Source organism: Sceloporus occidentalis, unplaced genomic scaffold, assembly GCF_023333645.1.
Source record: "Sceloporus occidentalis isolate IW3139 unplaced genomic scaffold, rSceOcc1.0.p SCAF_5, whole genome shotgun sequence".
NCBI lineage: Eukaryota > Metazoa > Chordata > Lepidosauria > Squamata > Phrynosomatidae > Sceloporus > Sceloporus occidentalis.
In genome coordinates, this window is record NW_028316985.1 from 87,997,295 (window position 1) to 88,024,530 (window position 27,236).

The window sequence follows — 27,236 nt, forward strand, 5'->3', positions numbered from 1 at the left end:
ATATATATATAGTGTGTGAGCTTGGGAATGCAGGAGTGATTTGCATGTGTATTGTTTTGTTGCTGATGGCTGGCCTCAGGCTGGGAGGCTAATGCAAAAGAGGATTAGTGTCTGCTAACTGGTGATCATTATCTGCTGGGAAAGCCCCTGACTCTGAGTGGTTTCCCATTTGCATTAGCTGAGTCCGCATTTTGCTATTCTTCAGGACTGGTAGCCAAATTTTGTTCACTTTAAGGGTTTCTTTTTCCGTTTGAAATGATCCAGATGTTTGTGGATTTCAATGGCTTCCCTGTCATCCTGACTTGGTAGTGGTTGGCATGTTCCAGAATTTCAGTGTTTTCAAACAGTATTTTATGCTGGTTTGTGGCATATTCTGCTACTGCTGATTTTTCTGGCTGGCCCAGTCTGCAGTGTCTGCAGGGGCTTTCCCAGCAGATAATGATCGCTAATTAGCAGACACTAATCCTCTTTCGCATTAGCCTCTCAGCCTGAGGCCTGCCATCAGCAACAGAACAATACACACGTAAATCACTCCTGTATTCCTAGGCTCACACAGTATATATATATATACCCACTTTTTTGAGGCAAGCATTCTCTGAAGATGCCAGCCACAGATGCTGGCGAAATGTCAGGAAGAAACTCCTCTAGAACATAGCCACATAGCCTGAAAAACCCACAAAAAACTATAATGCAGATACATATTTCAAATGGTTCTGATATTTCTCTGTTTTTCAGTAATGAAGTTTGTTATTTTTTGGTGTACAGTCACTCCTCTAAGTCCGTGGACTTGACAATCTGCGGAGGGACAACCTGCCATTGAGGTGAATGGGGCATGCTCCCATGGTGTGCGCCCTATGCTCATGTGCAGGAGCACCCCCCCATTCATTTCAGTGGGGCTTGATTATCTGCGAGTTAGGAGGGGCGACTGTATAACCAAGCAGCATCATTCTCCTTGTTCTCCCTTTTAAAAATGGGTTTTTATCTGTTACAGATCTATAGTTATGTATTTTTTTTAACAATCTGACTTGGAGAGAGCAACATTCTTGCTATAACAATTTGACAACGCTTCCCTGTTTATTAAATAATTTCTTTTTCCAGGGAGATGTTGTCAGATTGTTTCATGCTGAACAGGAGAAGTTTCTGACCTGTGATGACTACCAGAAGAAACAACATATATTCCTTCGCACAACATTACGTCAATCTGCTACTTCAGCAACAAGCTCTAAAGCCTTGTGGGAGATAGAGGTATTTGTATGCTATTCTCAAAATGTTTAGCACTTCAAGAGGTGGAGTGCACATATATTTTCTTTTTCCCCCCACTGCTACCTCACCATTATGTGGTAATAACATACATACGCACAAATGTTATTTGAACAGGTGGTGCACCATGACCCATGCCGGGGAGGAGCAGGACAGTGGAACAGCCTATTCAGATTTAAACATCTGGCAACTGGAAACTACTTGGCTGCAGAGGTAAACAAAACAAAATAAATCCCATTGCTGGTTGAATACACTAGATGATGGGTAAAAACTAGTAGACTAGATTGCACAGGCAGCTTGTGGTCCTAGTGAGAGAGGACACCTCCTCACACTATTTTGAAGTGAGGCCATTCCCTTTGCTCAGGAATCAGCTGTCCCTGCTAATCAGACTAGAGGCCCTGTTCTGGTGGAATTGCAAATGGATCAGCCTGTTCTAAAAGCAGATATGTTGTCAGGGAACCCAGCAGGAATCTGTACAGCTGTTTGTTTAATGAGGTCTCTGTTGGGTAGAGCAGGGTGGAGATCTGTGGCAGGTTTGGGGATTACTTTTATGCTCTGGGATCCTCTAGGGGACTAAAATAAAACAAGAAAACCAGCATTGCTGGAAGTCCACTTCTGGTTCTCAAAAATGGGTACTGTATTATTTGATGTTAAACAGTACAGGGAGGCCTTCTAGCTTACAGTCGGCCCTTCTTATACATGGGTTTTTTATACACGGATTTAAGCATACACGGTTTGAAAATGTTACAAAAAAGTATAAATTTACCTTGATTTTCCATTTTTATAAGGACACCATTTTGCTATGTCATTATATGTAATGGGACTTGAGCATACACGGATTTTGTTATACACGGGAGATCTTGGAACCAAACCCCAGCGTATAACAAGGGTCCACTGTATTTAAACTGGTGCAGAGCCTTCCAGGAACAGCAACTCACCTCCTTTTTTGGATAGAAAATGGTTGGTCTAGGGCTTCTGGAGGTGCCAAGGTGACCCTAAAGTGACCAGGGGTAATAAAAATATCCTTGGTGGGCTCCCAGGGGCTGCACTTTGCCTGCCCCTGATTTAGACTGAGACTAACCATGCCATTTGGGAGGAAAATTTTCCTCATGTGGACAATCCCTGGCCATGAAGTACCAGTGACATACTCTTTGATGTGCCTTTTGTGAAGAGAGCAAAACCAAAGTCATAGGATATGGTGGCTTACTTTTTCTTGTTATGTGATGGGCACTCCACGAATCATTCTCTGAGCTGTGAAGAAATGTAAACTCCACAAACATGCACATGTTTATCATGGTTCATTTTTGAATGGTGGATGGACGCTTCCTTTGAAGCCTGTCACAAGAAAGCAGATGAATATGGTTTAGTATTCATCTATATACTATAGATTTAAAATGCCTCCATCTCCCCACTTTTTGTTAAGTTTGTTGTGAATGCACATTCATCTAGTATCTTTTTGTAAAAAAAAAGTTATATAATGGAGTCAGGTTGGATGGATGTACTTGGTAGCTTCTGTCTTTCTTTACTTTGCGCTTAAACTCTTTGTTAAGTTTCTCAGTCTTGAGAGGGGGCTGTCAAGGCTTAACCGATGAGCTCATTGTGATGTGCCAAGACATTTATTTATTTACAGAATTCAGGGCAACTGATGTCAGGGTTGGAGAATTTACAGGACAAATGAGTCAAAGGATATGAAATGCAAAAGCAGGATTTTTAAAAAGTTAAATACTGAACTATAGTGCAATAGGAAAGGATTACACAAAATATCAGATGTTATGGAAAAAATGTGCATGAGATCAAAGACTTCAGGCTTAAGGGGAAGTAAATGCGGCTGGTAGATGAAATCATGAATAGGGTGTAGAAACACAACTGAAGACTGTTTTTACAGTCTAAATATCAATGCACTGTGAATTTAAAACATTTTTACATCTAATTATAGGAACATGGTAAATTGCTGCATACTCCATCAGATTACTGTTCCAGGCAGTCTTATATATGCATTCTGACTGATGTTTGCTACCTGACTGATGTGTAGCTTTCTGGATGATTTTGGCCCAGTCTTTTAGTCCTGCCTGTTGCTTAGTGTTGTTGTGAGGATGAACTGTGAAGAGAACAATGTAAGGTAGCCTAAAACCATTGGATGATGGGATGAAAATGTACTAACTAAGTAAAATATTAATAAATATGAATCTCCATATAAGAAATTATTCTAAATGAGTCATGAACAAGTGGGATGAACTAATCTTTCTCTCTGACTCTGGATAGGTATATGCTGAACAAAAATATGTTATACAAATGGGAAATATTGCTCATGATCTAGCCAAAGTTAAGTTTATTATAGGCCGGTTACAAACCGGCACATTTTTAAAAAGGGGCATCTCTTCTAGACGCCCCGGGTCTAATACGGACTCTGTCCATACAATATGGCGCCGGCCGTTCCACACAGCCAGCGCCATCTTTACATATCGGAAGCTGTGTGTCCAAACGTGTCGCGGCGCCTGTGACATCACGAATGCACCCCTGGCGCGCGGTGTGGCTGTGACGGCTCCCTTACGGAGCAAACGGCGGCGGCGGCAGACCGCCTCAAAGCGGCGGTCTATAACCCGCCATAGTTATTTCCCTGGATTTCAGTGGGCAGAATGAGCATATGCTGCAGCCATTCCCTCTGAAATTAGAAGGCATTAACAGAGCATAATTTTGGCTGGTTGATAACTATATGCAGATTTCAAATAAGCATATGGTAATAACTTATGAAATATAATCAAAGTATATGGGCAAAGGTTCAGAATCTAATGACTTCTAAAGAATGTCTAAGAATTTATAGGGGCACAGAACTGCAAAATGTGTGTAATAAATTACAAAATCATGATACACAAAACTCAGGCCACACAAACACCCAATGAACACAAAAACACTGATATGAACACTAATTTGTGTTCATTGGGTGTTTTTGTGGCTTGGGTTCTGTGTATCATGATTTTGTAATTATATATTTCACACATTTTGTAGTTTTATAGCATTTTAGTTGTTATTTGGGTTTTGACTGCCTCCTCTTTTTGTGACTTGTAAGAATTATCGGAGCCCAAAATTCTATAACACTAAAAAGTTACTGAGGCTTGTAAAACCCATTCATTATTGCAAGAGCTAATGCAGTGCCAATCTAATAGTAAAAGTAAAAAATATGGAGCACAATGAAGTTGCCTTTTCTATCTTTACATTACACCATTATGAAATGATTTGCTTCTGTTTTTCGTAGTCTTGTTTATAGGCCTTGCCTAGAGCTTTGCTAAATGCTGAACATATTTCTTAGGAAGAAGGGATGCTAAATATTCTCCAAACCCTGATGTTTGTTCACCTTTATCCATCTATTTGCAGTGCATTTGTGCTGCCAGTTGGCTGGAATTTTAAGGTCCCCCCCCCCCCAAGGTTTGGCTGCTTGATGGTATCACTGAGGTCAAATTAAGCTCTAATTCATAGTGCAGTACTTCATGCACCATATTAGCTTCACTCTGAAAGGGAGCACTGCCAGCTGAAAATACAGGTGATGGAAGCATAGCAGAAATCAAGGATTGTGCTGGTGTGTGAATCAGAGTTTGAGGGAAAATTGGTAAATGAATTAGCTGAACCATTAGTTCATTAACTTTCCTGTTCAATGTGGCTGAACTCCATAGACTGCCTGATGAATGCTGTGGCTATTCCTTCATTTTAACAGTTTAAATATTTTAAGTCATTAGAATTTATTTGAGATGGAGAGGCACTCTCCACATACAATAAAACAGGAGAAGAAGGATTAGGATTGGAGGAAGTGCAATATTCTGTACTGTTTTGTTGTTGTTCTGATTGTCTTGCTACCTTGTGTATTTTAGAAGAAAGAGAATGGAGAGGAGCAGAAACAGTGAACCTCTGTCTGAAATGAGGGAGGTGATTAGTTTGCTCAGCAGCAAGCCTTCAGGCAGCCACAGTTCTTTCAATGTATCACATCCTTGAAGATTGAAGGCTGGTGGTTTCCTTGCCCTGCTTATTGGCCTCAGTCTTTTGGGATGTTTGGCTCTGTGTAAGTCTTTTCAGTGTTCTTCTAACATTCTTTGATTTTATTTTCTTGTTTCAAATATAATTTTAGAAATGAGTTGTAATGAGCCCTAATGTACTCAAACAGTTTTGGACACTTGGAAAATTAAATGAAAGGTTTTCCTTACCCCCCTCTTTCCCTCTCTTGGATTCTTTCATTTCCCTCCACTCTCTCTATTCTGTTTGTCACTTCCTTCTTTGGTGGGTCGCAGATTTGAGAGGTTTGATGGGAACTATTAGCTATAAATGCATGCCCTACTTCTATCTTGCCCATGATTTTCTTTCAATAACATTCTTTTTAAAAAAACCTAATTTACTAAGAAGTAAGTCCCATTTGGGGATGTGGTGGCTTAGTGGTTAAGACACCAGTTTTGATGATTGGAAGGTTGGCAGTTTGAGGCCCGAGTGCTGCATGTTGGGGTGAGCTCCTGTCACTAGTCCAGCTTCTGCCAACTGAGGAGTTTCAAAGCATGTAAAAGTGCAAGTAAATAAATAGGAACCACTTCGGTGGGAAGGTAACAGCGTTCAGTGCAATCATGCTATCTACATGACCACCAGAGTAGTCCTCGGACAATGCTGGCTCTTTGGCTTAGTAATGGAGATGAGCACTAGCCTCTACAGTTGGTTATGACTAGACATTCATGTCAAGGGATGACCTTTATCTTTAAGTCCAATTTAATTCAATCAGCAGCTGTTATAGCTGCACATTTTCACATGTCATGTGAAACAAGCAACAAAATGAATGTGCATGGCCATCCCTTTTTTATTAACCTTACAGAGCAAAGTTAGACATTTAAACAAGGAAGGATAGGTTGGTGCTTTCTAGATATCTCATTTTTAAAGTAGAATTGCTAAGGATAAAATGTGGGATCCCTGGCTCCTTTGTGCAAAGCATGTCCTTTGCCAGGAGTGAAACAGACCACCCGGAAGGAGCAGCCTGCTGCTGCCCCTTTGAGTGCTGGATTGGAGCTGTGGCAACCACACACCATGGCCCCAATCTGGCATTTTTCTGGGCCAAAAAGAAGAGGCAAAATGCTGTTTCTTTTTGGTCTGGAAAAAGGATGTTCTTGCCACTGCCCTGTGGCTCTTCCTCCTTTCCTTGGCACAGCATGTCTAAATGCTGCGCTGAAGAAATGTTGTGACACTGTCTGGTTGGGTGGGTGGAGTGACACCACTTTGGGGGTGGAGTTTAGGTGTGCGGTGTGCAATCGCCATGCCCCCACTCCACCATGACCCTAGCCCTTTTGGCCAGTCAGTACAGCCCCTCAGTGTCCTTTGCAGATCATGCTTTGTGATTTTCACTAGTAGCACAGAAGATGTAGTAATTCAGTTGTTCAGATGAATATTCTGCATATCAGACACACTTAAAATATCTCTGATTAAAATCGGCCCTCCTTTGAGTATCTATCGGATTGTTGTAGACTGCCACTGATTGCTACACTTGCAATGGATCAGTGTCCTGTATCTGAAGGAACATCATTTCTTTTAAAGCTCTAACACCACTCCTTATTAACCTTTAACAAACATGGTATGTGAAAGGTATGGAGAAAGTGTACATGTTGATGAGGGTGGGGTGAGGTGAGGTGGAAACAGAAGAAAAGAGATGGAGATGGTTGACCACATTTAATTGGAAAAGTTGTAAGATGAGCTATCATACTTTAGGACAACCTTTCCCAATCTGACAATTTCCAAGTGTGTTGCACTCCCACCATCTCAGTATTATGGGATTTGTACTCCATCTGGAAAAAGTGCTATGCTAGTGATAGCAAATTTAAAATGAGAAAAAAGCATTTTCAAAGGAGCCAGTGACAAAATGTGTTCCTAGGTGTTACTGGTGACAGCTGCATGTGGTTCTTTGGAAACTAATGATTCAAACAATAAATTAAGTAATATAGTGAATTATGGCAGTGATTTGCAACCATTAACAATAGCAAAATTAATTAATCTGCTTACCTCTAACTGTCCTGAAGACCAGCATGATGTAACTGTCTTTCCATCTTCTCAATATTACTCACAAACCAGTGAGTTTTTAAGCCCTTCAGAGCAGGTTTTGAAGGTGTGAGCTTCACTTTCTTCAAGGTTATGCACCAGTATTAATAGGCAGAGAAAAAAGTACAAGCTCTGTGAAACTGGATGCTTTTGAACCCACACCCAAATCAGTGAAAGGTGTGTGGATTTTGCTGTTCAGTTCCATTCTCTTTCATTCTTATGGTAATTTGAAATTGTGTTCATTACATGTTTGCAGTATTAAACCAGGATAAATGCATTCTGAATATCTGTAGCCATGTGGCCACCTTTGGCTGTGTGGCAGCTCAACTTCAAATTGTTTGGGCACAACTAAGGAACTGTTTATCTGCTTTCTTACAGCTCAGTTAAATTAGCCTGTGGTGTGGATTATCAATAACGTCACACACAGCCTGTGTTTGTTTGTTCAGGGCCTTCTGATGGAACATGCTAGCAGCAGAATACAAAGAGTAAACTACTGCATGGGCAGCATTAGCAGGCTTGGCATCTGTTGCCATTGTGGTTTGGGTGTTTGTGAATGTTTACTGTAGCTACCTCTCTACAGAGGCAACCTGGCATTTGTAGATTAGGCAGAGGAAACATCTTCTTTACCATGATAGATTTTTCTGCTGGTGACAACAACTCTTATATCTTTCAGCAAAGCCTTGTTGTAGCCTACCCTGGCTACAAAACAGTTGCGTGTGTGTACGTCCGTGTGTGTGTTTCCTTTTCATGGTTACATCCTTTAAGATGGCTTTCCCTGCCAAGAAAAACAATCTGTTTTGTCCTTTGAAAGAGCCCTCTAACTAAACATTCTTGGCCAAGGAAGGCAGAATTATTGCTGTCTCTTCTAAGTGTTTTGTATAAACCATCAATCCTTCATTTTTGGGTCAGGACCCATAACTGAGATATTGTCTAGCCTGTGATCGGTCACAACAGCACCTCAAAGACCCATTTCTCCTGTTTGTGTGTTTGCTTTATATTTTTTAAAGCAAACAGGGAAAAGGGATTTGGAGAAAGGAAGTTGGGAGATGGGGAACAAGACAGATGGGAAGAGAAGGAAAAGCGAATGTTTTTAAGATTAACAAAAATAATGTGCCCCATATGTGAAGTGTCAGGGAAAAAGTAGTGTAGACCAGTGCATCTCAAGGTGTCTGATACTGAGGACAGGTGATTTCCCCCCTCAGTATGCCATGGATTGGTATATTTGTATCCATTGCTTACAATTGTTTCATTCTTTTCTGAAAACCTTCATTTTTTGGAACCCCAGGTTTTCTAGATTGGTGAGGCACTATAGCTCTTTGGGTGAGAATTCTAAATATTCCTCCCTAAATAGCAAATCATAGAATTCTACAGGATGGAACCATGGCAGTTAAAGTGAGATTGTAGTGCTATAATTTTGCAGTGTGAAAGGGCCCTGGGTCTACAGAATGGAACTTCAGTGCCCCTAGATACTAGTGCATTGCCTCATGACTAGTAAAAGCAAAACAAATTAGTCAAATATATGCTAATTTACACTATTTGATTGTAGAACTAGGACATTCCCATTGCAATATTTTGAATATACACTATGTTGCACCTTCCACATTCTGTTTTGACTTTATAGTGTTATGTTTACTTTCCTCATTGGGAAATGCTTTGAGTCCCCCATTTTTGTTTTGTCATAGAGCTCCAGGCCTTCATCCTGGTATTCATGCAGCTGCATGTTTCTCATGACCAAACCTAACCTCATTCCTCTGATCACCAGGATAAAAGTCTCTTTGAACTGGATTGCAGTTTTATTGATTGTACTAAGCTAAAACAAACACATACATCTCTTCTTGTTTACTCTTCTGGAAGCACATACCCATTAATGCAACTCATGGTGTTCCTGAACTACTGAAGGTATTTGATTTTTCATACAAGAGCCTTAGATGCTAACACAATGTATTGCGCACCATATCGGTTTAATAGACGCACATGCTGCTTGAGATCATATGTACATTTACTCTGAAGCAAATCCCACTCAGTTAAATTGGGACATACAGTACATTCAAATAAGACTGAAGCTGTATTATTTATTGGACACCTTTAATTTTGCAGAAACGTTGTCCTTTTTTGCCTTTTTATTCTACCAGACCAAATTCAGACCTTATATGCTGATTCCTTCAGAAAACCTTTATCCTGTTTTTCCATCTCAATTGGACTGTTTAGGACAGTTTACAATAGTTTAAACTCAATACCCCCAAGATTTTTTTTAAAAATTGTGGAGTAATTTAAAAAATAATAATCAAAAAAGTTAAATCAAATGCTTGCCTGAACAGAAATTTCCACTTAGCGGCAGAAGCTTGTATGTAAAAGAACAAGGCAAAATCTCTTAGGACAAAGGAAATGTTACTTTTTCTTACTGTGGTTCCCAGAGTCCCCAGTCAGTGGCCATGCTAGTTATGAGCTCTGGTGTGAGTTGTTATAACTTACGAATTACATTTTTACCTTGGCTGTTGCATGTGCTACAAAAAGAAAAGGAAGCCACTAGGTGTCAGTGTATACTCATGGCTTAATACATCAAGCATCCAAGCAGTGACTGCAAAGTATTTATATATGTGTCTATGGCCCCATACAGACTGCCAAAATAAAGCTGCTTCGGGTCACTTTGGAGATATGCTGTTTAAATAATGCTTGCCTCCTAAGAGCCCGAAAGTCATGCCAAAGCTGCACTCCAGTCCTTAGGACTGGATCATAGCTTTGGCACAGCTTCCGGACTGTTAGGACACATGCATCATTTAAACAGCATACCTCCAAAGTGACCCGAAGCAGCTGTATTTTGGCAGTCTGTGGGCCTGTACAGACAGGCCAAAATAAAGCTTCTTCGGGTCACTTTGGAGGTATGTTGATTAAATGATGCATGCATCTTAAAAGGACAGAAGCTGTGCCAAAGCTATGGTCCAGTCCATAGGACTGGAGTGTAGCTTTGGTGTGGCTTCTAGCCTCTTAGGACACATGCCTCATTTAAACAGCATACCTCCAAAGTGTCCCAAAGCAGCTTTATTTTGGCCTGTCTATACAGACCCTGTATGAGGCCTAAAGGTGAATTAGGCAGAAATATCAGAGAGACCAGAACCACTGGTTTCTTTTTGTGATATACTTTCATGGCATTGTTAACTTGGAATTCCAGAGTTTGCCTTAGAAAGAGCCCTTTGTTTAAGTTAACATTAAAACACCTCCCAGACACCCACCTCAGCATACTAAAATTTATCTCAGAAACCTGATAAAAAATTTATCTCCTGGACTGTAGGATCAAAGGGAGCAGGAACAAGACTGCCAGATTCTAACACAATCCATGTAGTTTAGTCCTCTCTGCCAGGAAGATGTTAAAGAGATATGTACATCATGTTAAGACAAGAAAAAGGAGAGTTGGCCATTCTTGATTTTGCAAGTGTAACCCACCATTCTGTTTACATAGATGATGTACCTTCTTTATTCGTCTGTTGCATTTATATCCCACTTTTTCTCAAAGGAACTCAAGGCAGTTCATCTCATCTTCCTCACTGTATCATCACAACAACATAGGCTGCATCCAGGTTGACGCCACTTTAACTGCCTTGGCTCAGTGCTGTGGAAGTCTGAGAATTGTAGTTTAGCCTTCTCTGTCAGAGAGCTTTGGTGCCACAACAAACTACAATTCCCAGAATTCTCTAATATCGAGCCATGGCAGTTAAAGCTGTGTCAAACTGGATTATTTCTACAGTGTGGATGTAGCCCCTGTGAGGTAGATCAGGGTGAATGAATGAGTGGCTAGACTGCAGGCACTCAGTGACTTTCACACCTTAGTGGAGACTTGACACTCTATACTGCGCTGATTTTCACTTTACCAAAAATAAATATAATGAGAAATAGTGTTGAATTGTTACAGCTGTAACAGTGATACATAAAACCATGAAACAAAAATGAGGGTGGAGGGAATAAACCAACCAGCAACAGGATCCAGCAGCATAGACCTGAACAAACATAGTGCAACAACCTAAGCTAGACAGCCTACAGTCAACCTGGAAATCCCTATGAGTGCCACCTGAGTGTCATGGAGCACTGGTTCTCAAACTTTGGACCTTCAGATGTTTTGGACTTTAGAAGTCCCTGCCAGCATGAACAGTGATCAGGAATTCTAGTAGTTGACGTTTGAAAAATCTGGAGGTCCAACAGTTTGAGAACGACTATAATAAAAGGCAGGCTGTCAATAAAATATAGTAATAACGGACAGCATTTCCCAGATTTAATCTGCCAGCCCCCAAACTCTTCCAAGACAATACATCCTAGTCCTCAATGACAGACTGTATCGAATACTTATTGATTTATTCTTTAGAATAGTTAAAACACATTTAAGAAATTGGGCAGGTTTACAAGACCCTTTCCCCAGATTCTTCCACTTTCCTGTGAATATTTCTGCTGGTCTTCACTTTTTGGTAAAACCTCAGTACACTGGTTTATTGTTGCATTGAGGCTAAAAGGAGTTGTTGGCCTAAATGGAGTTGCTAGTGTCAACTAGAATAGATTTGCTGAATCAAATTTGAATAAAAGGTCCGGGTGATCTTGTGTGCTAATCCTCTCTGCCTGGAAATGCAGGCCTATTGCTCCCATTCACACCCTAGTGTTACCATCTTGTAAAACTGCTTGAAAGTAACATGAACTACTTCAGAGTGAATCCAAATCCATTTTAAAGCCATTCCAGGACCATTTGGTCTTTCAGTACCTTGGATTCTGTCTCCAAGGCATAAATTTGGCACAAATATGGTGTTATTTTAGCAAATCTTTGGCTATGTTTATCTATTTTTAACTTTTGTATGATTTAAAAAGGTTTTATAGTGTTTTAATCTGGTGATTTCAAATTGTTTAAAAAACTTTTTTGCAAACATTTTAAATCTGTTATTTTAGAAGCCAAGTTGGGTCCTGTCCTGGAAGAAAGGACATATAAACCAACTAACTAAGGCCTGGGATAGATGGTCCCGAAGTGGCATGGCACCGCCGATACTAGGGTTAGGGACCATACACCAACTGCACAGTCCCTAACTTTAGCACGGCACAGCGGTGGCATCATGGAGGCGTCCTTCCACATGGGCACCACTATCTTGACGTAAGGGATGCGCAGTGTATACATGTCGCTGTGCGTCGCATATGTCACAGCATGCCAATGGTGCACTCATGACATGCACCAAGTGCTGTAAAAAGAACCTGGTTTTTCCAGGTTCTTTTTACTCTGGAGGGACGCCATGCAGTTTGGCTGCTGCGGTGTTCCTCTGGAGAGAAACAGGCCACATGCAGTCCAGCCTTTTTCAGAGGTATGTACTGGACCTAACTAACTTTTCTTTTGTTATTTCTACCTGGAACAGACCCATTAATTTTACAGAATTCAGATATATTGGTTTATCAAGTTCTCATGAGTTCAACGACTCTATTCCAGTGGGGACTAACAATTGGATTTAACCCAGCATACTTACTGAAGAATTTTCTTATTATTGACCAAAAAACTAATATTCTTAATTAGCATTTCCATTACACTTTAGAACAGTGCTGGCTTGCTGGTTGTGTGGTCTCCCCACCTTTATTAATCAGAATTCCTGTAATCCAGTGATGTGTTTTAAAGGTACAAAGCAAGAATGCATATAGAGGCTGTCTTAACTAATCTGTGCTCAGAGTTCCCAAGTATCCACCCTTGCTTAAAGGCTACATGTCTTGGTGGATCAGGCTGAGGTTCATCTAGTCCAGCATTCTTTGCAAGATTAATTTCAGCAATCAGCAAGCACTAGAAGGCCCACTAGACACTGGACCGACCTATTTTTGCCAGCCCAAGCTTTAGGGTGTTGAAATTACTTTTGTATACAATCTAACAAGCATCAAGCACATATTATAAGAGTATCGTGAAGCTGATTTATAGTGGCTTGCCATTTGGTGAGTTAATAGTTGAAAGTGGAATGTAGGCTAATAATTTCTAGTAGCTCCCAGTTTCTACACCAGCTCACTGACACGAGCAAAGATTGATTTTCAATGTGGAGATAACAAATATGTTCCTAGGGGGTTAATATAGCAGCAGCTATGAAAGTTTTGACTATGTGCTAAGTTCTTTCAACTTGCTGAAAGCTAATCAGTGTGCTATTAGCAGTGAACAAAACCAGCGTAATGAAGATGAAAGGCTTTGATTTTTCCCCTCTCCAAAAGTTATGCCTTTGTCCTTTTGACTGAGTGCTGATGCATTTGTGGGAGAGCCTCAAATGCAGTGGAAACATTTTTCAGTGCACTTCTTTCATTCCTTCTGTAATATTTTCCTATTGATTCCTAGAGCCAGTGATACACACACACAAACACAGAGTGATGACTGACCAATATAAGCAAACAATTTCAGAATGGACGAATGATATGTGTTCATTCTGCTAGGCTAGACATTTTCATGATATCCCATCATGTGTTGCAGCTGCATTCATTTCATTTACACTAATAGAGTTATGCTGAAATGTGAATTTGTGCAAGCCTTTTGTCTGTGTCAGAGTCTGAAAGACAATGACAAGTGGACATGCAAGGAATTTGCTTTGGAATTTGTTAGAGTAAATGTGTAATTTCAGAAACTTCTCCTAGGTGTGGGATCTAGTTTTTCCTTGTCAAATCAAGAGCCTCTTTGCATTTCAATTAAAGGGATATTTGCTAGGAAGCTGCAGTGCTGCAGATCACCCAAATAGTAGTAGGGATGGATCAACTCATTAGTCTTCCAGGTTTGTATGGAATCTGGTGTCCATTGAAGCTGGGATAGCTTTAGCCAGTCGATTCATCACCACACCATACTAAGGAGACACAGCTGCTTTAGTTGCTTTACATGAAGACAGAATACAGAAACTAGAGCAGGTAAATGATTACCCCCAAAACAAGATTGAAATCCTGGGAAATCAAGAGAAACACCTGAACATATGCTTAAGAGGGATCGTGCAACATGCAGAACGAGATGATTTAGGGCCCAAACAGACAGACCAAAATAAAGCTGCTTTGGGTCACTTTGGAGGTATGCTGTTTAAATGGCACATGCATCTTAAGAGGCCAGAAGCTGCACCAAAGCTGTGCTCCAGTCCTTTAAATAGCATACTTCCAAAGTGACCTGAAGCAGCTTTCCTGGACCCAAGTGGATACCAAAGACCCACAGTATCTCAAGAAGCAGCAAAAGACATGTATTTCAGCTATATGAAGTGTTTTTCATCATTCCATGTATTACTGGGTGTGTGTGTGGGAGGGATGAATACTTGGTTTCTCTCATATTGAGTGCTGTCTAAGGAGTGGGGGGAAAAGAGGAAACTGACTATAATGGGGATACTTTTACTTCACACTTCAGAGGTTGCAGAAAAATGCTCAGTCTGATCCATGAGCCAGCATCTTATCTATTTATCTTCTCAGACCACATGTTTGGCTGTGTAATCACTAAAAGGTATGGTGGCCTAGTTGGGAAGCATAGTGCTGTGCCAAAGGCAGGAACGTTAGACATCCAAAAATTATCATGTTTGGATGGGATGGTGATAATCTGGCAGAAGGAGTTCAGTGTAACTATACTTTCATAGATCTGTCATGAAAGAACATGCACATATTTTAGCAGGTTTCAGTGACACAAGAACTATCCTAAAGTCCAGGTCATTATGGATATGAGGAACTGTATCTGGAAAATATCTGTATTTCATTGCACCTAGTGCTATATAAACCCAGAGAGCTGATTAGTTTCCTGGAAGTAGAAGCATGTGTTGTATATTTGGGAGTAACTGCATCACAATTGTTCATATCATTCCTCTATTCCAGAGGCAGACTGGGACTAACAAAATCATCAGTCCTGGTGACAGGAAAATCCTTTGTAGACATCTGGCATACTTCTGAGTCCATAGATGTGCCTGGATGGAAAATATTATTAGTTCCTCCATCCTGAGGTACATATATTAGACGTTTTACCAATCTGAAGCTCCACCAGATTCATATCTTTACATTTGTTCATGCTAATGAAGGGTATGGAGAAATTCCTTAGTAGTTTGAAACCACCTTCAAGTAACTTTGGCCCTTGCCTTGCCCATACTGGCCACTTAAAACTGCTGGAAATGAATTGATTAAATGGGGAGAGGAGGTGGTACTTTTCTCCTTGGGGGAGGACAATGTTTGATGGAGGCTCATGTGAGACTGTTGCTGGGAAAAGCTCTTTTGATTCCTCTGCTCTTTTGGATAATTATAATTATCAGCCAATTTCCATTTTTTTGGTGTAAGGTGGATGTTGGTGACCTCTGTCAAGGTGGTCTTGGATATTACAACTTCTCCATCACATTATAGTTAGAATTCTATAATGGCTTTGGACCTAAATATGCTTTTGTTGCCTTTGTTGACCTTACTAGAATTTGAGAGATATTTAATTTATTTTGTCTCTTTAGCAGATTAAATAGTTGTCAAGCAGAATTAGAACAATAATCAGTCCATACTCCCTTCAGAATTTTAGCTGAATAAAGGCAATGAAGTCTTCTTTAGTAAGGATGTAAAAGTAGGTACAGTGAGACGGACTTGGCTTTGAATTTAAAAAGAAAGAATTGAAGTCGCTTCAGTCCTGGGACCTGAGAGGTTTCTCTGTTCAGCCATGCAGTTAGTGGCAAAAGCAATAGAAAGCAGGGGAACAAGGGCCGGTTACAGACCGGCACTTGGAACGTCCGCAGGACGTCCCATTTTAAAAAAGGGGCGTCTCTGCGTCTCTTCTAGACGCCCCTGGCTCTAATACGGACTCTGTCTGTACAATATGGTGCCGGCCGTTCCACACGGCCGGCGCCATCTTTACGTATCGGACGCTATGTGTCCGAACGTGTCGCGGTATCTGTGACGCCGCGAATGCGCCCCTGGCACCTCGCGACGTCACAGAGGCAGCGCAAGAAGAAGCTCCATTTTGGAGCTTCTTTTTCGGTCCGTGCGGGAGCCGTGCGGTGTGGCTGCTGCAGCTCCCGCACGGAGCAAACGGCAGCGGCGGCAGACCGCCTCAAAGCGGTGGTCTATAACCCGCCATTGACAGAAGAAGGAGTAGGATAAAGTGATTGAGGAAACTGTGTCAGAGAGCAACTAAATCCTGCCTCCTGATGTTAGCATGCAAGGCTATGTATCCCTGGCAGACCTGTAGTGGAAACTAGAAAGAGGAAGTGCATTTCCATTTGTTATGCTGAATGTGTTGGTGGCTATGCTATCTTTCTCTGTCACTTAATTGGTTTGGAGCTGGATGTTACAGTGTTGTGCTTGGTTGAAACTGTTTCAAAATTATGCTTGGGGACTACTCTTTGGCAGCGGGTTGCCAAACTTTAGTGGCTTGTCAGCACATTGGATTTAAGAAAAAAAACACTGTAGGTATGACTGCAAAATGGTTGTCTTGAGTCACAGAATCATGGAGTTGGAAGGGGCCTCATGGACCATCCAGTTCAATCCCTTGTTCAGTGCAGGATCTCCAGCTAAACTAAAGCATTCATAGCAGGTAGCTCTTTAGCCTCTTTTTGAAGACATACAGAGAAGACTCCACCACCTCTCTAAGCCATTGGTTCAGTTGCCAAACTGCTTTTACTCTCAATAAGTTCCTTCTAATTTTCAATCAAAATCTATTGTCCTGTAACATCAGACCTTCAGACCTGATCCTACAGCAGAAAACAGACCCAAAAAGACCTCCTTCTAAACTACATATTAACTCTTACACACTACCAAGCATTAATGAAAGGTCACAAAAATTTCTAACTGAGCATGCATAATAGGGGGTGATGAATATTAGATCACACCTATGAATCTATAATGACTAATTTGAATGGTCATGAGATATGTGATATGGGTGGTGATGTTACATACATGTAAAGGAGGTCTTAAGATTAATCACATGTTTTGATCTGGCCAATAAAAATATGATGAAAAAAATGATGATATAAAGAACTGTATAAATAAAAGGCGAACTCTTTGTAAACTCGTGCTCTCTCTCTCTGCTTACTTTGGCTGATAGATTGATTGCACCCTATTCTGCAGAATTGATGATTGTTTTCAAATAAATATGGCGTATTATGCTTTCACCTGATTATTTGTTTGATTGTTTTCTTAAGTCCTTCTTGTCTTTGGCTCAACAAATTGGAAAGTAGATTTTTATATCTCACAGTAGTCACAGTATTTACCCATGGTTTCATAACCTCCATTTTATGGTACAACAGGTGAGTGACCAAACAGGCTATTGTATTGCTCATGGGAGAGGAGAGGAATACCCCTTAATCAGAATTTGTTTCAAAGTAGTGTTCAAACTGACTCATATATAGCTATAATAATACTAGGATAACACTCTTTACAATATCTCAGACATATATGGTTTAATAAAGATCATGTCTAGGATCTTGAGATGCTTTTCTGTAGGAAGGATGAGGGTTTTATCAGCTTGGTGGTGGTAGTATGTTGTGAACAATGCCCCTCATGATTCAGATCCAGCTTCCTTTGGGCAAAGGGCACAGGCAGCTAGTGCAGCAGTTCCCAACCGGTGGGTCGCGACCCCTTTGGGGTTCGAACAACCCTTTCACATGGGTCGCCTAAGACCATCAGAAAACACATAGTTCCAATAGTCTTAGGACCCGATTTTATGGTTGGGGGTCACCACAACATGAAGAAGTGTATTAAAGGGTCACAGCATTAGGAAGGTTGAGAACCACTGAGCTAGTGGCTTGAGCAGGGTAAGGAAAGGTTTGTTCTGCAGCAATGGTGTGAAGTGCCATCACTGTGTTCATACCAGAGGGGGCTGGAGGCTAAATGGGTTTGTGGAAAAAAAGGAAGGGATGAATATCTTGGATGCATATGGACCACCTTCTAGATTTCAGACCCATATCAATTTAAAAATTACGTTTTAAAAAATCCTCATCAAAATGTCAAGAAAGTGCTTTGTTTTTGCAGCTTAATCCACACTATCCAGATGGCAGTAGTGGAGAAAAGGCTGTGGTAAGTGCAACTACTTTATATATTAAGTGATGAAATATTCCCTAAACATGTCTGTTTAGAAAGAGTGTTTGACATTTGTGCTCTTGAAACAAATGGCATTATATATATATCTTTTACTGAAGTAGGAGTTTAGAAATGCTAAGCAATTTTTGTTTTTATGATTCATTTATTTTTAAATCCATGGTCATGCAAGCAACTTTGAATAAAGAGGACAACGTCACCTCTCAGCAGAATTAGCCTATTTATATGTACTTTTGGGTGGATCTCTTTTGGAAAGGAATTCCAGACCTGAGAAGCCACTATAGGAGGGTCCATATCCCATGTCCCATTGAGTAGAGTAATTTTGCTATCTTCATCATATTCTGGTATTGCTTGTCCACATATGTCCTGATTTTCATCCATGAAATATTGGGCAATAGGAAACTGTGAAAAGTCTTTGTTGATACTTGTACCAGACAAATTCTGTCAACAGCGTAAGTTGAGTTCTGTTCTTTCCTTGCTTTAAAAATCAAATACAAATGAGAAAAAAAGAGAAATACATCCCAGGCCCCAGGCTTGGCTGCTGAGACCCTTAAGTCCAAAGGAAATCATCTTCCATACACCTTTGTGTTGTAAGCAGCTTGCCAAATACATGCTCTAATTAAACATTCAATCTATGTAATGCTAGTGCTGCCGTCTTTCTGTTTGTTTGAAGACTCAGCTGGGAACTAACTTGACGATAAAGTCAGAGAAACAAATATTAATAGAAAAACATCCTCTGTGCTTTAAACAGGCAGCAGATGTATGCATGTGTAGACTGACACAATGCAGTAGTCAAACCACTCAAGGTTTTCCAAAGGGGAAGGAGAAACTCACATGCATGTGCACGCACAACTTCTGGAGCATTAACATGATTATTTATTATTCTGTAGATGAACACCGGCCTGGATCAGCTCAGGGATTGTATATATTGTTTCTTACACAATGTCCCCATCTTCTCCACCCCCTCCACTCAGCAAATTTTGCAATGTGAGGTCTCTGAAAAATACGATGACTCACCAGAAAATATGATGACTCACAAATGAGTCAACATGGAAAGGTGTTACAGGGGGCCCACTGCTTTGCTGCCAGCTATGCTCTTGTAACATTCAGGAAAGAGAGTGCCCATTAATTTGCTCTGCTTGCTGTTTGCGCAGACTTTTAAAAAAGAAACAAGGGAAAGTAAAAGAGCTCATCTAATCAACTGGTCCCTGAGCTCTGTTAATTCATGCATGTGATTGCTGCTTTGTGAGCACCTGCTGAAGGAGTTTTAACCCAAAGATACTAGATGATGCTTGATTTAGCAGACATTTTTGAAATTCCGGTGTCTCTTAACTTTAATTTCAGCAGCACTGTAGCCTGATGTATTCATGCAGACAAAGGCCTGTTACAGACTGCCAAAATGAAGCTGCTTCAGGTCTCTTTGGAGGTAAGCTATTTAAATGATGCATGGGTCCTAAGATTCTTAGGATGCATGCATCATTTAAATAGCAAACCTCCAAAGAGACCCGAAGCAGCTTTATTTTGGCAGTCTGTAACAGGCCAAAGAACGTCAGGTCTATGTGTGGTGTACCTGAGGTATTATACTTCTCATATTAAAGGAATGAATTTGCATTATCTGCTGTACTTTGTTGTAAATCTAGCTGCATACTGGGAAACCACATAGACTTATACCACTTTAGATTTTTGGTGAGGAAATAATATATTTGCATGCATCTCCAATCTTAAAAAGAAGGAAAGACAGAGAAAGAGATAAAGAGGGCAGGGAGAGGGAGAGGTTAATGGATTACTGCACATGGAAGAGAAGCACATAATTGAGTTACAGTCCTTTGTTGTAATATTCTGTCTTTCTGTAAGTAGGCTGTAATAGTTGTCATTGTTTCATTAACTGAAGAGCCCCTGCCCATAGCAATATAAAATTATATTGTCCCAGGAAGGCTGTGCCATGTGTCTTCTCTGTGTGAGTCAATTTACCATAATGTACACAGGCCTACGACCTGTATTTGTATTTTGATCTGAGGACAGTCTGCATCCAGCAGACATTGTGCATCATGTTGAAAATTTTAATAGGAGGTTTCTGATTGTTCATTTGCATCAGCTCAGCAGTGAGGAGTATAGGACTGATGTGAATGGAGCACCTGTCCCAGCCAGTCCCTTCTGCCAGGGAGAATGTCCTTGGGAGTGGTGGCGAGAAAGGAACAAATTATTCTGTGATGTTCCCACATCCGTTCCATACTTTGTCCTCTATCTTTGTCCTCATTTAAAACAAGTGCTTTTTAGTTGACAAGCCGGTTTGAAGGGCTCTGTTGAACACTCGGCAGGTTTGGTCGTATCATATGCTGAGTGTCTTTTCATTGGCCTATGACCTGTTGTGTCGTAAAGGGAGCTTGGCTCCCAGCATTCCTGAGGCAAATTGCTCCTTCTGTGTTACCTACGAGAAAAGAAGGCTAAATTCCATTGTTGTAAGCTTTCCAGAAATCATTTTAGGGCTTACTGTAGTATCCTGTGTAAACCAGATAATCTTTGTCTCTCATCAGCAAAAAGACAATGAACTTCTTACTTCGAAAAAGAAGGCAGGGGAGAAGATTATGTATACTTTGGTGTCTGTGCCACATGGAAATGACATTGCTTCTCTTTTTGAACTGGATGCGACCACTCTTCAGCGAGCTGACTGCCTGGTTCCAAGGTAATGTTGCATATATAAAAAATTATATTTGCATGTACACACATGCACACATGCGTGCGCAAGCACCCACAAACACACATGAGTATTTCTGCACAGAATTATTCCAATAGGGATTTTACTAGAAAAGGAAGTGAGGGGGAGTCAATTTTGTGTTTGTTATATTTCTTAAAGAGACATCAGAGATAGTGGACAGGCAAACAGGAAATTTATGAAACAGTGATGAAATTGTCTATAAAATTAACAAGATTTTCATAGATGAATGTTGTGTCATGATGACTATATATCAGAACAAGGGTTAGGTGGGGGATGGTATTAAGTTACTAAGTCAAGTCTTTCAAATTATACCAGTTGTTTTTAAAGCATTTCATCCATATTAGCCACTGGCCAGTGTTGGATATTATCCAAGAGTAATTGCTTTTATGTGTGACATAGTGTTTCTTAAATGCCCATAGTTTAATGAGAGGAGTACTAATGTGAAACTCAACACTCTGATCAACCCAAAGTAGTGACCTGAAAACTTCTGCATGCATTAGCACAAGCTATTTGGCATCCTGTGTTTAAACAGAGCTACTCCAGACAATTTCTTTATAGTATTTTTTATCCCATTCCTAAGCCAAGAGGGCTCTCAGAGTGGTTTGCATCCAGTTGGTTAGAAAAAAAGATGATGTTCCCTGCTCAAAGGCTTTCGGTTGGATAAAGTGAAAAGAAAAAAGGAAAGGAAAGAAGAAAACAGCAAGTAGTCCTTCAGTTACTGGTGGAACGGCTTTGTCTCCCACTTGATTTCCCTCTGCTGCAGCCTAGTGGAGTGGCTGGCAGTGGGGGCAATAACAGGTGGAGCCTTCAAGAAGAAGAAGAAAATAAAGAAAAAACAATTTAATGCAGTAACATTGGCATGATTCTTACACAGTCCATTGCACCATTCTATCCTCTGCCTGGAAAGCCTTGGACCAATGCATAAATGTGTGCGTGCATGTGTGTGAGACTGAGAGAGCGAGAGAGAGAGATGTGGAGAGGTATGAAGATACTGAATCTTGATTAATAGGAATCCATGGTGTTAACCATTGAAATGCTGCAGTGGCACAATAAAAACAACAGGAATGTAGAACAGAACAGTAGAAGCCGTGATGAACACTGCTCACTTTAATTCTCACTTTTGTAATTTTTGAACTGTATTCTTTTAAATTGTAAGCCACTTTGAGCCCCATTTTTTTGGGGAGAAAGCAGCATATAAATAAATATAATAATAGTAATATAATAATAATAAAACTTGCTGGGGCAGACTTTCAAAAACCTATGACTTCTGGAGACTTTATCTATATTGCTTGGCTGACTTCAGTTGAATAATTTACCTATTTTCATTGTTTCTTCTCTTGACTGGGAGCCAGGTTTTGGTTACGTGTGGTACGTGTAACTAGTTGCTGGGTGACACCAGCATTGGTCTGTTTTGTTTTGTTTTCTTCTTCTGTTGGGTGGGACACTGAGCAGTGGGACAAAAATCTGATCATCAGTGTCAGCCATTGATATAATGTTGGGAACTGGTGGGGAAAGCTTCCAGCATTTCCTTTCCAAGGAATAATGCATTTTGAAAAGTCGTTGGCAGAAAGTATGTATGTACCTCTTTCAAATGCTGCCAGACTTTGTGTTGTACTGGGATACAATGTTGATGTCATAGTCTAGTGGCGAGAGATATTTTTTTACAAATATAAACATACTCGTTGCTTTTTCCTCATTTTTCTCTGTCAATGCCTCCTCCCTGCTGCCCCCACAAACATTTTATCCATTAGGATTAAGAAGTAAAAGAGTTGAGCCTCACCAGTTCCTAGATCATTGATTACCAAGCCAACTCAAAATGTGTGCCTCCAATACATAGGGTACAATCCTGTTCTCCAAATGTGGAGAGTGGGGTACAGGCCTCTAATGAAACTAGGCATGCAGTAATGCTTTATGACCTGACAGTCCAAGGTCCACCCTTTCTCAAATTAAGAAATGAAGCATTCCAGGTATATCATCACCTCTGAATATATAGCTCATGGGCCTAGCTGTTTTGGGGGGGGGGGGATGCCCCGTCAAATAAATATTCTGCTCCCCAATGAATTTTTCCTTTATTTCCAATTTTCTAGCATTGTAGAGAGTAGGACCTGGAAAATCATCCACACCTAGTATTGTTATATTTCTTGCATTCACATTTTTGTGGTACCTTTGCATGCCTCCCCGTTTTGGGGATGCCTAAACTGTTTCTAAATGCTCACGTTATAAGTTACTGCAATGCTAGAAAGTTTGAGACTGGTGGGAAATTTCATTGGGGAATTCTTATCTGGGTGGGCAATAGTCTCATTTTGCCCCTCCCCATAGATACATGTCTGGTGGAGCCCATAACCCTTGTCTTGAAAAAAAGACTAGCTTGCCAGAAAAGTTGTTCAGCAGGCCAAAGGGTGGTAGGCTTAATGGAACATGCCATGACAGCCTTCTACCACCACCTCTACTTGCTTGCCTTTAAGTGACAGATTAGCTCTTTCTGACCAAGAACCTAGGGGCAAGGGAGCAGAGAGAAAAGAGGAGAAGGCCAGTACAGTATATTTCCTCTTCCTCTTTTTATGTGTTTGCTAACCTGAGAACAAAGCCTCCGTGCCCTTCTAGATAGAAAGTTAAGTTGCACCCATTGTCTGCTGGTTGCTTTACTGTGTGACTATGCTGGCTGTTCCTTTCAGCTCAGCAGTGGTGATGAGAAGCTCCAATGGGATCGGGACAGTGAATCTCTTGGAAAGGGGTCCAAGGGGTTGAAGCTAGGAATGGTGTTTACACCTTAGATGTTCAGGTTAAAACCAGCAACAGACAACAGAGCCACCAGTCACCACTATTTTTGAAGGAACCTAGCAGAGCCCTGCAGCATAAACTATGTTGAAACCCTTCACTGATTAAGCTATTGCCTTTCCTCATCTGGCAGGTGTTTCAGTTAGTTAATATATATTTAGCAGAACAATTTGGGGAACATTTGTTCAGATTAAACAATTACACAGGTGTCCTAGAGCTTTGCTAAGCAGTATTTGATGTCCAGCTCTCGTATCCATACATTTTCAGACATAAAATTGTATTTTTCCACTTATTATATGCAATTAAAAAATAAGAGGAAGGCTCACAGAGGAATATTTGTAAGTGTAGTGTGTAGATTCACTATAGATTCAGCTCATATATTTACAAGTGCAACTCCCATCCTAACCCAGTCTGGGGTTCTGCACCGAGTCCCAAATCCACACAATATACACATGGAGAAGATTTCAGCTTCTCTTCTTTGTAAAACATCAATGGGATTTTAGTAGAATTATTCTGAAATAAAGTATAAGTAGCGTTTTCCATAGAAAATCCTGTCTGTGCGTGAAATTGTGGTTGTGTGCCTCCAAGTCATTTCTGACATATGGCAACTCTAAAGTTATCATAGGGTTTTCTTGGCAAGTTTCTTCTGAGGGGGGTTTCACTTGCCTAAAATCACCTAGTGGGTTTTTATGCTCAAACAGAGAAGCAAATTGTGATCTCCAGAGTTGTAGTCCAGCATTCAAACCATGCTGGATCCATGCGGGATTACAGTTTATGTAAATTATTTTGCAGCAGTTTTATATTGTATGTTCAAAGGATTTACAGTCAATTTTATTGAGCTGTTCTTTGTCTATATTCTCCTTCAGGAATTCATATGTTCGACTGAGACACCTTTGCACAAACACGTGGGTCACTAGTACCAGTATTCCAATAGACAAAGATGAAGAAAGACCTGTAATGTTAAAGGTAAATGTGGAAACAGATAAATTTTGCAGAGAACTGTTTGCATTGTAGCCCTTCAGTTATGGAATTGCCTCTGTTCCTGGGTTAACTAGCTCTTCCCTGTTTTATTAAAAGGCAAAGACCTTTCAATGATCTCAGATTTTTAAATCCCCCTTCTGCTATGTTGTGTTTTTAACAGCTTTTTCTATGATTTTTCTAGATTCTCCTGTGATGCCGGTTTTAGCTTCTGGTATCTTTAATTGTTTGCTCTTGTTAATTGACACACACACACACACACACACACACACACACACACACACACAGAGAGTATATAGTGAGAGCAAGACTTTGGGTTTTTACTGTACAGTACCGTACTGTTTTTACTAAGGCCACCTTGAATCCTTTGCTAGGAGAAATGCAGGCTATAACAACAAACAAAAACACCCAAGAGCTACTAGCTGTAGGATGAGTAGGGAAAAAATTAATAAACAGCATTTTGAATGTTCTCTCCCATGTGCCATCCCCAATACTGCAGATTGGAACCTGCCAAACAAAAGAAGACAAGGAAGCATTTGCTATTGTGTCTGTGCCTCTGTCTGAAGTTAGAGATCTGGATTTTGCTAATGATGCCAACAAAGTTTTAGCATCAACAGTAAAAAAGTTAGAAAATGGCTCTGTAACTCAAAATGAAAGGAGGTCAGTGACTGCTTCCTTATCCCTTCTTCTCTTCCCCATCTTTCCTTGATAGAATGCTTTCAGGCTAATTATTTCAACTTATACATGCTTTTATAATTGATCTGTGCCTACTTATGTGTAACTAGAATTTATGGTGACTAAAATGTTACAGACTACTTGTTTATTTTGTTCAGCTTTTAAGTAAAAGATATGTGACAGTACAGAACGCAAAAGTGTGGTATGGCAATACATCTGACTGCAGCCGCAGTGTACTTATGATGTGGCAACTCTATTCATACTTGTCTTTTATGGGTACAAGTGTTGTTGAAAATTGTGTTGTGCATTAGTATTTAAAAGTGTAGACAGTTTTGTCAACAATAATTATAACTGATCGTGGGAAAAACAGTATATTTGGAGGTCAAGGTTACGTGGAAGTTATTAATCATTATGTACTGTACTGCATTTCTCCCAACTGAACTTAGGTTTGTAACCAAGCTGTTGGAAGATCTCATTTTCTTCGTTGCTGATGTGCACAATAATGGTCAGGAGGTTTTGGATGTGGTAGTCATTAAGCCCAACCGAGAAAGGCAAAAATTAATGAGGGAACAGAATATATTGGCACAGGTATGTTGTTCACAATAATATTGTATACGCAGTATATTTTTCAGTGCAGCAAAAGTAGTTGTTCTTTGAACAAAATGTCTCTCTAAACTCAGAAAGACAAAGTGAAATTCTACAAAATAAATGGAACAGGTTCTGATAGAGATATACAATATTTTCCTTATTTTCAGTCCTGAGGGGTGCTTCATGAATGAAGTCAAAAAGATCATTGTGTGAATAAAATGGAAGCTGTTCAAGACAAATGGAGACAATTGCATTACAGTGGCCTAGCTGTCTTCTCATTTATTTTGACAGCATTGTTTTCTCTCTCATTAGAATAAACACAAACATTATTTTCTCTTTTACATGCTGCATATTTTTGTGGCAATGGTATTTTCTCTCTACTCCCTTAGTTGGCTATCTTAAAAGTTCCTTCAAGTGTGTGTGTTTTTTCTTCTCCTTTGCTGATTGCTCACCCTTTGAGTGTTATAAAAATATATTGCAGTACATGACCTTGGTTGCTTCTTCTTTTTCTTCTTTCTCTCCCATTTCCAATTTTTATAGTTACAGAAACTTGGTAAATATTTTTCACTGAACTTGAATTGGGTTCTGTCTCACTCACAGATATGCATATTCATTTTTATTTTTCAGTTGTTTCCCAATAGTACTGCTGTGGTAGTACTAAAATTATTAATCATTGCTTGCAGAGATTGGAAAAGATTTTGGATCAGAATTTTCCCGGAGTTCCCTAGTCAACATGGTAGTCAACAAAGATGAGTGATATAGATAGCACTCTGTCTAAATACGCTGAAGGCACTGGATCTTGTCTGATCTGGGAATCTAAACAGGATCAGGTTTAGTTAGTGCTTGGAAGGAAGAACTCCAGGGAGTACCAGATGTTATAGGGTACATTCAGAGGAAGGCAGTGCAAACTACCTCTGAATAAATATTGGCTAGAAACAAACTTGGTAAAGATGATGCACAGTCTCATAAGTGCTGCCACAAGAGTCTTGCTATGTGCAGTGGGAGGGCAACCCATATACTTGGAGAAGGGCCATATTAGAAAAATAGCATAGCAACTAAAGACTGTAGATGACTCAAATATCAGAATCTCCAGGAACCTTACTAAAGGAGGAAATGCATCTGGAATGAAAATTATCTGTCATTTTATCTTTATAGTGCACACTTTGTTTAGCTTCTTACATGT

The 27,236-nt window shown here is 40.2% G+C and overlaps 1 protein-coding gene across 3 annotated transcripts in view; it reads left to right on the forward strand.

Moving 5' to 3' along the window:
* Positions 1-27,236, forward strand: part of ITPR2 (inositol 1,4,5-trisphosphate receptor type 2) — a 256,626-nt gene that overhangs the window by 53,187 nt on the left and 176,203 nt on the right. For all 3 annotated transcript variants that reach the window (XM_089524659.1, XM_089524661.1, XM_089524660.1), the window contains exons 8-14: positions 1,099-1,245; positions 1,378-1,473; positions 18,253-18,297; positions 20,853-21,001; positions 24,679-24,778; positions 25,290-25,450; positions 25,912-26,053. In XM_089524659.1, coding sequence (XP_089380785.1) covers positions 1,099-1,245; positions 1,378-1,473; positions 18,253-18,297; positions 20,853-21,001; positions 24,679-24,778; positions 25,290-25,450; positions 25,912-26,053 — 840 coding nt within the window. The remainder of the gene's footprint in view (positions 1-1,098; positions 1,246-1,377; positions 1,474-18,252; positions 18,298-20,852; positions 21,002-24,678; positions 24,779-25,289; positions 25,451-25,911; positions 26,054-27,236) is intronic.